The following is a 13217-nucleotide window of genomic DNA, read 5'->3' on the forward strand; positions in this document are numbered from 1 at the left end:
TGGTTTTTATCATACATTGACATGAATCAGCCATGGATTTACATGTATTCCTTGTTTGAGAAGGCCCCCAGTGTCTGTTGCTATAATTTTTGTGTACCTTTACCACATCTAGACCACACAGAAGCTTGTCTGCAGTATCTTCAGACATGTTTGCATAGGTGATTTAAAGACAAACTTCTATGGACTGGTCTGGCTTCTGATTTTGAGTCAAGGGACAATTAAAAAGGTAGACGTGATTTATGAATATCAGAGAGATTTGAGTCTTTTTTTTCTAGTATTTTCTGGTTCTTCAGATGGGCTAGAGGGCTTTGTTGATTATTTACAAGTTCAAGATCAAAAGATAAGAGGGAGCAGTAACTCTGGGAATTAAATTTCTTCTTGGTTCAATTCTTTTGAATTTTAGTTTCATATAAACTTTTAAATTAAATCCATCCAGTTAAAGATTAACTCCCAATCCAATGGGTGGTTCTTAATCCTTGGATTAGGGTTTATTGGTTCATTCAAGATGTGGTTATATATTGTTTTATTAAAGTCTTAAAATTTGAGACTATTCATAATTGCTAACCTTTGGGATCATACTACTTTTCTCAGCACTGTACATATATGTTGTTACTCAGTCGCTAAGTTGTGTCCAACTCTTTGGGACCCCATGGACTACAGCATGCCAGGCTTCCCTCTCCTTCCCTATCTCTAGGAGTCTCCTCAGACTCATGTCCATTGAGTCAGTGATGCCATCCAACCATCTCATCCTCTGTTGCCCCCTTCTCCTCTTGCCCTCAATCTTTCCCAGCTTTGGAGTCTTTTCTAGGGAGTCCGTTGTTCCCATCAGGTGGCCAAAGTATTGGAGCTTTAGTTTTAGCATCTGTCTTTCCAGTGAGTACTCAGGATTGATTTCCTTTAGAATTGACTGGTTTGATCGCCTTGCTCTACAAGGGGTAAATTCCTTTAATTTTTATGACAATTCGTCTATAATTATCCCCATTTTACAGATGAGGAAACAGAAACATGGAGGAGTTAAGGAACTCACCCAAGATCACACAGCTAGTAAGTCAAAGAGTTGGGGTTTGAACCTTCGCAGCTTGCTCCAGAGCCTGTGCTCATAACCTCTCTCACAAGAAAGGCTATTCTTGTCCTGGATAGTGGAGATGAGGTTCATGTGGTCTCTAGAAGCTAGCAGCCTCAGAGACTCAGCACAGTTGTTGGACTCTGGTGCTGCTTTAGTGTTCGGAAAAGTTACTTATTCTTTCCCCCCACATCTGGTTTTCCACAAAATGCAAAATAACCAACCAATATCTTTATCTTGGAGAAGGAAATGGCAACCCACTCCAGTATTCTTGCCTGGAGAATACCATGAACAGAGGAGCCTGGCGGGCTACAGTCCATGGAATTGAAAGAGTTGGACACGACTTAGAGACTAAACCACCACCACCATCTTTATTTTAGGGTTCAGAGGAAATTGTCTAAAATCAGCATAGGTAATGAGAGCAATTGAGAAGCCATGTAGGGCTCCGACTAGGTTGCGAGTGTTAGATCTAGACTGGTATAATAAATTCAAGGCTTAGCCTAGTGACTTACCTGCTGTTTGGTTCTCACTGAGCTTTTTGAGGGATTTTTCATTTGTAAGTGGGGGAAATAACGAGTGTAAAGTGCTGTTGGAAAAATATAAAATCATCCATCCATTTACTTATTCAATATATAACTAATGCAGTAGATAAGAGATTAAAAAGAGATTGTGTTTCCATTTTAGATAGCATAGCTAGAGAAGACCTCTCTGAGGATGTGACGTTTGATCAGAGAATGACAGGAGAGGGGAAATAGGATGTGAGACAGCCTTGGTATAGAACATATAAGACCCAGGTACAGAACACAGAAGACCCAGCTATCGAATGCGTAACACCCGGGGAATGGCAAGTGCAAAGGACCTGAGGTGGGAAGATACTGGATGTGTTTGAGGAGTCCAGTGTGGCTTCCTTCAGTTTGCCCTGCGAGCAAGGAGGGCAGTGAGAGGAGATGAAGTTGGAGAGATAGGCAGAAGGAAAGCATTGTAGGGCAAACTAAAGACTTAGATTAAAAACCTGAATATGACGGGAAATTTGGAGGGTTTTGAGCTGTGATGTGACAGGCTCACATTTATATTACACAGGATCACATATGTGAGGAGTGAGGGGATTGAGGCAGACCCTTAATATACAGTAGCTGCTGCCACTCTCCAGGGTGTGTAACAGGCGTGCATGGCAGTCATAGTGGCCTTCGCTCTGCCCTTCCTAGTCAGAAGTCTTTGGGTGAGTTTCAACTTATTGGTCTCAGTTTCTTGATCCGTGAATTGAGAATAACAGGGTAAAATAAGTTAACACGTCCAGCTCCTAGAATAGTGTCTGGTGCATAATGGGAAAAATGTTAGTTATTACCATTATTGATTAATGACATACCTTTAAAGTGATTTAATGTCTTTGAAATGTATGTTTTCCCCTTCAATATGAGGCTAAGACTGTAAGTATAAGAATAATTTGCCATACATATAACCCAGAAGAATTCTACTACCTAACCTATTATCTGCCACTAAAGTAAATGAGTGCTAAAGAATTGATGCTTTCGAATTATGGTGCTGGAGAAGACGCTTAAGAGTTCCTTGGACAGCAAGGCGATCAAATGAGTCAATCCTAAAGGAAATCAACCCTGAATATTCATTGGAAGTACTGATGCTGAAGCTCTAATACCTTGACTACAAGATGTGAAGAGCCAACTTATTGGAAAAGACCAGGATGCTGGGAATGATTGAGGGCAAGAGGAGAAGGGGGCAACAGAGGATGAGATGGTTGGATGGCATCATTAACTCAATGGATGAGTGTGAGCAAGGTCTGGGAGATGGTGAAGGACAGGGAAGCCTGGCGTGCTGTAGTCCATGAGGTTGTAAATGGTCGGACACGACTTAGCAACTGAAAAACAACAGCAAAGTAACTGAGAGTTGGTTACAATTAACCATTCGTCAGGAACTATATTCTATGATATTTTGGGTGTTAGTATATAATATTTTAAGGATGTAAGTAATAGTTTGGTTCTGCAAAAACAGCTATTAGCTACTGAACCTTAAAGAAAATTAAGTGTGTTGACTTCTCATATCGAAGAGTTTCTAGACAAGTTTCTAGATTTGCTGAAAGGTTTCGTTTTAATTTGCTGACAGTGTAATGAATTGAGACTTGCTAAAGTCCCCTGTGCTTGCATAGGGAGGAGAAGTATCAGCTAGACTGTAGGCACTAAAGAAGTTAAGAAAGAAATGCAGAACACATAGACAACTTGTTTGTACCATGTGTCAAAGAATGGCAGATGGCAGATAAGAGTAACTTAGGGGCAAGACTCTGAATTTGGGCACAGAGTTCACAGAAAAGTTATTGTGGTAATGAGGAGAAGTTTTTAAATTATTGAGAAGGTTACTACTGGAAAGCGAATTTCATGATGCTGTGGGGTAATCTAGTATCTCCTTTCCAGCGTTAAAGAGGATTCACTTAGAGACTTTTGACTCTCCTGTGGGTCTCAGGGCCCCTAATAGACACTAGGCATTCATTCAGCAAGTATTTAATAAGTAAGTTATAGTCTGAGTGCTGGGGAGACAAACATAAACCATAGAAAACATAAATAAGATCTGGTTCCTTTCAGCCCTGATAACTAAGTATTTTTCTGGTGGAATAAAAACTCTTTCCTTTAACAGCAGAAGTCCCCTTCAAAGCACTCATACTGGTTCTGTCTTAAGTCACTTGTATGGGCTTGTTTTTTTTTTTTTTTTTTTTTTAATAAAGAGTGTGGTTATCTGCTTCCTGTGTTTGAATTCCTTCTCTGTAATTTACAGCATATATAATTTTGAGCAAGTTACTTAAACTGAATCCTCTGCTGTGTCATTGAGCATAATAATACCTATGTATTAGAGTTGTTTTAAGAATTAAGTGGATAATAAATGTTTAGTATGGAAGTTAATATCTGTACATCATCAGGTCTCAATCAGTCCAGTTCAGTCGCTCCGTCGTGTCCGACTCTTTGCGACCCCATGAACTGCAGCACGCCAGGCCTCCCTATCCATCACCAACTGCCGGAGTCCACCCAAACCCATGTCCATTGAGTCAGTGATGCCATCCAACCATCTCATCCTCTGTCATCCCCTTCTCCTCCTGCCTTCAATCTTTCCCAGCATCAGGGTCTTTTCAAATGAGTCAGCTCTTCACAACAGGTGGCCAAAGTATTGGAGTTTCAGCTTCAACACCAGTTCTCCCAGTGAACACCCAGGACTGATCTCCTTTAGGATGGACTGGTTGGATCACCTTGCAGTCCAAGGGACTCTCAAGAGTCTTCTCCAACACCACAGTTCAAAACCATCAATTCTTCAGTGTTCAGCTTTTGTTATAGTCCAGCTCTCACATCCATACATGACTCCTGGAAAAATTATAGCCTTGACTAGACCTATATTTGTTGACAAAGTAATGTCTCTGCTTTCTAATATGCTGTCTAGGTTGGTCATAACTTTCCTTCCAAGGAGTAAGCATCTTTTAATTTCATGGCTGCAGTCATCACCTGCAGTGATTTTGGAGCCCAGAAAAATAAAGTCAGCCACTGTTTCCACTGTTTCCCCATCTGTTTGCCATGAAGTGATGGGACCAGATGCCATGATCTTAGTTTTCTGAATGTTGAGCTTTAAGCCAACTTTTCCACTCTCCTCTTTCACTTTCATCAAGAGGCTTTTGAGTTCTTCTTCACTTTCTGCCATAAGGGTCATGTCACCTGCCTATCTGAGGTTATTGATATTTCCCGGCAGTCTTGATTCCAGCTTGTGCTTCCTCCAGCCCAGCGTTTCTTATGATGTACTCTGCATATAAGTTCAATAAGCAGGGTGACAATATACAGCCTTGACGTACTCCTTTCCCAGTTTGGAACCAGTCTGTTGTTCCGTGTCCAGTTCTAACTGTTGCTTCCTGACCTACATACAGGTTTCTCAAGAGGCAGGTCAGCTGGTCTGGTATGCCCATCTCTTGAAGAATTTTCCACCGTTTGTTGTGATCCATACAGTCAAAGGGGTTGGCATAGTCAATAAAGCAGAAATAGATGTTTTTCTGGAACTCTCTTGCTTTTTCGATGATCCACCAGATGTTGGCAATTTGATCTCTGGTTCCTCTGCCTTTTCTAAAACCAGCTTGAACATCTGGAATTTCACGGTTCATGTGTTGTTGAAGCCTGGCTTGGAGAATTTTGAGCATTACTTTACTAGTGTGTGAGATGAGTACAATCGTGCGGTAGTTTGAGCATTCTTTGGCATTGCCTTTCTTTGGGATTGGAATGAAAACTGACCTTTTCCAGTCCTGTGGCCACTGCTGAGTTTTCCAAATTTGCTGGCATATTGAGTGCAGCACTTTCATAGCATCATCCTTCAGGATTTAAAATAGCTCAACTGGAATTCCATCACCTCTGCTAGCTTTGTTTGTAGTGATGCTTCCTAAGGCCCACTTGACTTCACATTCCAGGATGTCTGGCTCTAGGTGAGTGTGAGTGATCACACCATTATGATTATCTGGGTCATGAAGATCTTTTTTGTACAGTTCTTCTGTGTATTCTTACCACCTCTTCTTAATATCTTCTGCTTCTGTTAGGTCCATACCATTTCTGTCCTTTATCAAACCCATCTTTGCATGAAATGTTCCCTTGGTATCTCTAATTTTCTTTGAGATCTTTAGTCTTTCCCATTCTGTTGTTTTCCTCTATTTCTTTGCACTGATCACTGAGGAAGGCTTTCTTATCTCTCCTTGCTGTTCTTTGGAACTCTGCATTCAAATGGGAATATCTTTCCTTATCTCCTTTGCTTTTCACTTCTCTTTTTTTTCACAGCTATTTGTAAGGCCTCCTCAGATGACCATTTTGCTTTTTTGCATTTCTTTTTCTTTGGGATGGACTTGATTCCTGTCTCCTGTACAGTGTCATGAACCTCCGTCCATAGTTCATCAGGCACTCTGTCTTATCAGATCTAGTCCCTTAAATCTATTTCTCACTTCCACTCTATAGTCATAAGGGATTTGATTTAGGTAATACCTGAATGGTCTAGTGGTTTCCCCACTTTCTTCAACTTAAGTCTGAATTTGGCAATAAGGGGTTCAGGATCTGAGCCACAGTCAGCTCCCGGTCTTGTTTTTGCTGACTGTATAGAGCTTCTCCATCTTTGGCTGCAAAGAATATAGTCAATCTGATTTCGGTGTTGACCATCTGGTGATGTCCATGTGTAGAGTCTTCTCTTGTGTTGTTGGAAGGGGGTGTTTGCTGTGACCAGTGCATTCTCTTGGCAGAACTCTATTAACCTTTGCCCTGCTTCATTCTGTACTCTGAGGCCAAACTTGCCTGTTACTCCAGGTGTTTCTTGACTTCCTGCTTTTGCATTCCAGTCCCCTATAATGAAAAGGACATCTTTTGGGGGTGTTGGTTCTAGAAGGTCTTGTAGGTCTTCATAGAACCGTTCAACTTCAGTTTCTTCAGCGTTACTGGTTGGGGCATAGCCTTGGATTACTGTGATATTGAATGATTTGCCTTGGAAACGAACAGAGATCATTCTGTCATTTTGGAGGTTGCATCCAGGTACTGTATTTTGGACTCTCTTGTTGACCATGATGGCTACTCCATTTCTTCTAAGGGATTCTTGCCCACAGTAGTAGGCATAATGGTCATCTGAGTTAAATTCACCCATTGCAGTCCATTTTAGTTCACTGATTCCTAGAATGTCAAAGTTCACTCTTGCCATCTCCTGTTTGACCACTTCCATCTCCTGTTTGACCAGGTCTCAATAAATATTAGCTATTCTGATGAAGATGATGAGGGTGATGACCGTGATTCCTTGAATTTCTGGTTTAGTTTTTTCTACCTAGTTTTTCTGCCCAATTAATATGACATGGCAAATACAATAGAGAGATACAGATAGAAAGACATTAGGAAGTCAAATGTTAATTGATTTGAAGTGAGTGAGATCAAAACAAGTTGATTTGGCCAGTCACATCCATTGTTGCCACTCTAATGGCAGAAAGTGAAGAGAAACCAAAGAGCCTCTTGATGAGGGTGAAAGAAGAGAGTGAAAAAGCTTGCTTAAAACTCAACATTCAAAGAAATAAGATCATGGCATCTGGTCTCATCATTTCATGGCAAATAGATCAGAAGATTGGGAAAGATTGGAAGCAGTGGCAAATTTTATGTTCTAAGGATCCAAAATCACTGCAGATGTTGACTGCAGCCATGATGAAATTAAAAGATGCTTGCACCTTGAAAGAAAAGCTATGACACACTTTGCATTTCCAAAAGCAGCAACATCATTTTGCTGACACAGGTCCACATAGTAAAAGCTATGGTTTTTCCAGTAGTCATGTACAGAAGTGAGATTTGGACCATAAAGAAAGCTGATTGCCAAAGAATTGATGCTTTTGAACTGTGGTGCTGGAGAAGACTCTTAAGAGTTCCTTGGGCTGCAAGGAGATCAAAGCAGTCAATCCTAAAGGAAAGCATCCCTGAATACTCATTGGAAGAGCTGATGCTGAAGCTGAAACTCCAATACTTTGGCCACCTGATGCAAAGAGCCAACTCATTGGAAAAGACCCTGATGCTGGGAAGGGTTGAAGGCAAAAGGAGAAGGAGGCAACAGAGGACAAGATGGTTGGATGGCATTACCGACACAATGGATATGAGTTTGAGCGAACTCCAGGAGATAGTAGAGCACAGGGAAGTGTGTTGTGCTGCAGTCCACGGGGTCAGAAGAGTTGGGCATGACAGCAACTGAACAACAACAACAGCTGGTTGTTGAAATGGAATCTTTCAAGCATTGATGACTTTTGGAAAGATAACTTGGCCTTATGGAAAAGCATTAAGCTGTGTAATTGGTCATGATTTTAATTTGATCTTATTAATTCATTTGTTATTAAAGGAGTTAATATATGTAAAGCACCTAGAGCAGTATCTGGTAAATAGAAAATGCTCTATAAATCCTTCTATCAGTACAAACTTTTTCCATTCATTCATTTGTTCTTTTTTTCATCTAACAAATAATTAGTAAACCTACCAGCTGCCAAGTTGCCTTTATGTATAGAATGGACTAGGTAAACAGCTGCCATTATGAAGATAAGCCTCTCGCAAAGGGGAGATCTGCTATTCTTGGTCCGGTCACTAAGCCCTTCTAAGTCTGAAAGTCTTAAAGTAAAATTAAGAAAATCTTTTTGGCTCGAAAATTTCAGGATAGTGTCATCTTATGTCACCATTTACCTGACCTACTAAATGTTGACTATTTTTATTCACTAAATACCTGTTGATGCCTTCCATGTGTAGGCACTATGCCAAGTGCTGGGAATATAGCAGTAACCAGACAGACATAGCGCCTGCCCTCAGGGACCATTAAGTCCGACACACAAGACATACATTGTCTAGGTAACTGTGAACCTGATTAGTGTTACCAAGGGAAAAATGTCAGCATTGTGTTACTGATTTCTGTAACAGCTTCTTTTTCCTCCCATTTTGTGAGTTCATATTTTCTTGTCTGTTTAAATAGGGGCTGTAGGACATCATGGAGATAACTTGGTGGAGAAGATCCTCGCAGTGCTTCCCCAGCTTCCAGGCCACACCAGTGATGTGATGGTTAACATGGTGGAGCTCACTGCACTCCAGGCTGAGGAGGAGAGTCAGAAAGTGGTTGTACCCGGCTGTCTTGCACAATCCAAGTAAGATATGTGGGTTTTTTCCCTCTTTTCCTTTCCTTTCCTTTCTAGAGTGTTCCTGTAGAAAGGAAACAATGAAGAGTTAGTCTGGTTGAAAAATTTATAGTGGATAGCATTTAGTAAAAATAATTTTTTCTAAACTTTGAAATAATTGTGTTTGTTAAACAATGTAAGCCGAGAAGTACAGAATTTTGAAAATGTGTTATTTAGATGTAATATAAGCTTATTCCAGGGTCAGCTAAGTGAGTCAATTTATACATCTCCATTTCTCAGACAGTTTCACGTGGAGTTGAGGCTCGGCTTTCTCAGCTTCTCTTTCCCAGCTGACTCTTACACATGATGAAAATCCTGCCCACAAAGCTCTGAAACAGTGCCATCTTTTTATATGTAAATGATATACTCTTGGGCATCAGTGGGAAAAGTTTTTATTTCTGTGTATACTTTTGCACATGGTTAGAGAAATCAGAGAAAGAAGGTGGGGTACTTTGTATTATGCAGAGTTCCAAAAAAAATAATAATCATCACTCCAGAAACATGACAATGAAAAGAAACAGTAATTACCTTTCCTACTTTTTCCTTCATCAACAGTTTTTATGGGAACAAAAGTATATTTCAAGAGAAAAAAGTGTTTGAGTATCTCTTTCCCTCATCTCCCAAGTTTTAAAGTTTTAAACAAAGCAGGACCTTTCAGCTCTATAGTTTTCAATGTTAATAGTAATAGACGTGTTTGGAATTTCCTGTCATCGTTGGGATTGATTTTCAGCTCCTGAAACTTTCAGCTTTGTTGTAGACAGTTAATGACATTTATTGGATGCCCAGTGTGTCTGGGCTGGTGTGTGAAGAAAACAGAAAGTTCTGTCCCTGTCTTTTTGTGCACTCTTACACACGATAAAAACAACAGCCTGTGCTCACTTTGGCAGCGTATATGCTAAAACGTTGACCTAATGGCTTGAAGCTATACAAACTCAAGTAATTATGATTGGAAATATTTTTAACTTCTCAGAGGACAATTTAAAACTTTATTATTAAGGGCTTACTATGAGCCTTACTCTGTAGTAAGTAATATGGAGGACATAAAATAATATGAAATGTCATTCTTGCCTTCAAGGAACACTTTTCTTGTTGGGCAGTCATGATTTACACACAGGTACAATTAAAACGTGTAACTCTATGGCTGATTCATATCAATGTATGACAAAACCCACTGAAATGTTGTGAAGTAATTAGCCTCCAACTAATAAAAAAAAAAATAAATTAAAAAAAAATAAATAAAATTACATAAAAAAAAAATACTAGAGTGATACAGAATTAAGACTCATGTGTCTGCTCTAGATTATGATTCCTGCAAGTGAAGTATCAAGTCACTGTGGGCTTTGTAGATCAGTGCGGGCGTTGTGGAAGTGGTGGTGCTTCATTCAGTTATGTCTTGAAGGATTCAGAAAAGGAGAGAGCATGATGACGGGTACGGAAATAAGAAGTCAGGGCCTAAGGTTGTGAGAAATAAAGACAGTGACAGGACCATCACCAGACCATCACTGCATCAGCTTAATTAACATTTTTCAGAACTTACTATTATACATGCCAGGCATTTGGGAAGTCATTTAAGTTTCACAATGACCCAGTGAGGTAGATGTTTTTATTCTGCATAAGGAAACTAAGACAAAGAGAAGTTAAGTAACTAGTAGGACATAGGATTAGAACTTGAGCCCAGAATGTTTGACTTCTGAGGCACTGTGTTAACTTATGTACTGTGTGTGCAGGGGCCAGAGAAAATCTAGCCTCATGAAACACAAAGCTATTTCATGGTTTAATTTGGGGAAGCCTATGTGTTCAACATAATGGTTACACAAACAACAGGATTTAGTTGTGACTAATTGCAGCAAAAAGGGAATTTATTAAAGGGGATTGGAAAGCTAGCAGAATCAAAGGAAGAATGGTTAATCAGATTTTGGAATGGATTAGTACAGTTCCTGAAGCTGAAACTCCAATACTTTGGCCACCTGATGTGAAGAACTGACTCATTGGAACAGACCCTGTTGCTGGGAGGGATTGAAGGCAGGAGGAGAAGAGAACGACAGAGGATGAGATGGTTGGATGGCATCACCGACTCGATGGGCATGAGTTTGAACAAGCTCTGGGAGTTGGTGATGGACAGGGAAGCCTGGCGTGCTACAGTCCATGGGGTTGCAAAGAGTCAGACACGACAGGGACTGAACTGAACTGAACTGAACTGAGTACAGTTCCAGGGACCTAGGGGCCAAGAACTCAGGAAAAGCTCTTCCAGTCATTGACACCAGAGAGACTGAATTTCAACTGTTCTCTGTCTTGAGTCATTCTGCCTAAGATTCAGATTCCAGGGGAAAAAGTAAGATTGGCCTAACTTGGGGCCAGTAGGGGTTGGGAGCAGTTCATGCTGACTGATATTTGTGCCAGGATCATGTGGCATGGCAGAGGGATAGTTCTTCAAAGGAAAACTGGAGTGTTAATCAAAAGGAGGGAGAGAGAGCCTGAGCATATGCCTTTTCCACTCCGGGTTTGTGTTTTTAATGGGTGCCTTTTCTTCTCTTTAGACTATGAGTGAGTATTGCATAAAATATCAGTTTTCAGTGCCACTCAAGTATCAGAGTGCGGTCATAGATGTCCAAGGCAGTGGTGAATTCTAGCAAGATCTAAAGAAAACTTTAAGGAGAGCAAGTTTGGTGACATAGTGAGACTAGAAGGCAGGTCACAGATGATAAAGGTAGTAAGAAAATTGTAACCAAATAAAAATATGAAGCAATAATTAGGAGAAAATATGGTATTCTCTTTATAGTTGCTTTGAAGACTGAAGGAATTGTGCTGATTAATTTCTTCGTAAAGAGATATTGAAATCAATTACAGCCAACCTAGTGTCTACTGCACTTCCATCAAAATAATGACAGTCACTGCTATCTCCAATGCCACCCCCAAGAAAGTTCTTAGTGAAATGAGTGTGAGGATTAAAAATTTAGTACTAAAAGGCAAAACAGATGGCTGTTTGGCAATGAATAATGTGACTGCAGTAGAATAATCTTTAAAAACCAAGTCTCTAACCAGGATATAAACCTTAACAGGCAAAATTGATTGCTAAAATACTTTTTATAAAAGATTGTAATTACAGCAATTAAAATTATGACCTATGCAGATGAAAAATTGGTAACTTAGATGCATTATAACATGGCTTTCCAGTTCCTGTCCACTGGTCACTGGATTATGTGGAATATATTGTTCAGGAAAGAGGCAGGATCTTTTCTGTTCTCATGTTACCTTTTGTTGCAGTGGGTTTCCGTCCTCTGCCCCAGCTCCACTGTCCTAGCCTGTTACTCTTTCAGTTCCTGAAGAGTGCTCCCTCACGCCCTACCTGCGCTGACCGTGTCTCTGCTGGTGCCCCTGCCCCGGTTCAGCCCCACACCCACGGTGCGGCCGGCTCCACTCTGTCCAGCGCCCACTTTTCCTCCCGCAGCGCCACGCGTGCCTGCCTCGTCTTTCATCCTCTCCTCCTTCCTCGCTTCTTACAGCCACGCTAGCTTTCTTTCTCTTCCTCCAGTAGGGCACTCACTGTCCTGCCACGGGACTTTCCTCTTGATTTTCCTGGATCATTCTGCCTGCAGATATAAACCTGCCCTGATTTCCTGTCTTCCTTCTCAGGCCTTCATATTTCCTTTCTCTCTTTAGCCAGTTTTCCTCCTCAGCCCAGATAACTTTCTAATGTACTTACTGATGTTGTGTGTTTATCTGTCCCTTTCCTAGAGACCCACAGAGTGAACTCCTACTAGAGAGTCCTATGAAAGGAGGGATATTTGTCTGTTTTCTTTGCTGCTAGACCCCCTACCTAGTCGCTTTTGTTTGTTTTTTTGTTTAGTTTGTTGATTGATTTTGGTTTATTTGTTTTTGGCCATGCTGTGCAGCTTGGGAAATCTTAGTTCCCTGACCAGGGAGCGAACCTGAGCCCTCAGGAGTGAAAGCAAGGAGTCCTAACTACTGGACTGCCAGGGAATTCTCATCAGGAGATGTTTGTTTAATGGTGATGGTGCTGCTAGGGCAAGATCTGTGAGAGAGTGAAGCTGAAGACTAAGATAGAGAGGTGACGCCAAACCAGAGAATAGGACAGGTTAGTCCGGGGATGTCTAGATTCTATTTATTTATTTGGCTGCATTGAGTCCTAGTTGTGGCACCCGGGATCTTTCACTGTGATATGCAGGCTTCTCTAGTTGTGGTGCGTGGGCATAGCTGCCCCATAGCTTGTGGGGATCTCAGTTCCCTAACCAGGGATCCAGCCCAAATCTTCTGCCTTGCAAGGTGGACTAACCACTGGGCTGCTAGGGAAGTCCCTAGACTCTAACTGTTGAATATTTAAAACAGTCACATCGTGTTAGCTAAATATAGCAAAATTGGCCCAGAAATTCTGCTTTTAAGACCTTATTTCTTAGATGTATTTTGTACACATGTAGAATGATATATTACATTAATTTGTCATAGCAG

At 40.8% G+C, this 13217-nt stretch overlaps 1 protein-coding gene across 1 annotated transcript in view; it reads left to right on the forward strand.

Moving 5' to 3' along the window:
* SCFD2 (sec1 family domain containing 2) overlaps positions 1-13217 on the forward strand; it is a 391182-nt gene that overhangs the window by 9142 nt on the left and 368823 nt on the right. Inside the window, exon 2 of the mRNA XM_043906784.1 lies at positions 8552-8720. Coding sequence (XP_043762719.1) covers positions 8552-8720 — 169 coding nt within the window. The remainder of the gene's footprint in view (positions 1-8551; positions 8721-13217) is intronic.

This window comes from Cervus elaphus, chromosome 6 (genome assembly GCF_910594005.1).
Source record: "Cervus elaphus chromosome 6, mCerEla1.1, whole genome shotgun sequence".
NCBI lineage: Eukaryota > Metazoa > Chordata > Mammalia > Artiodactyla > Cervidae > Cervus > Cervus elaphus.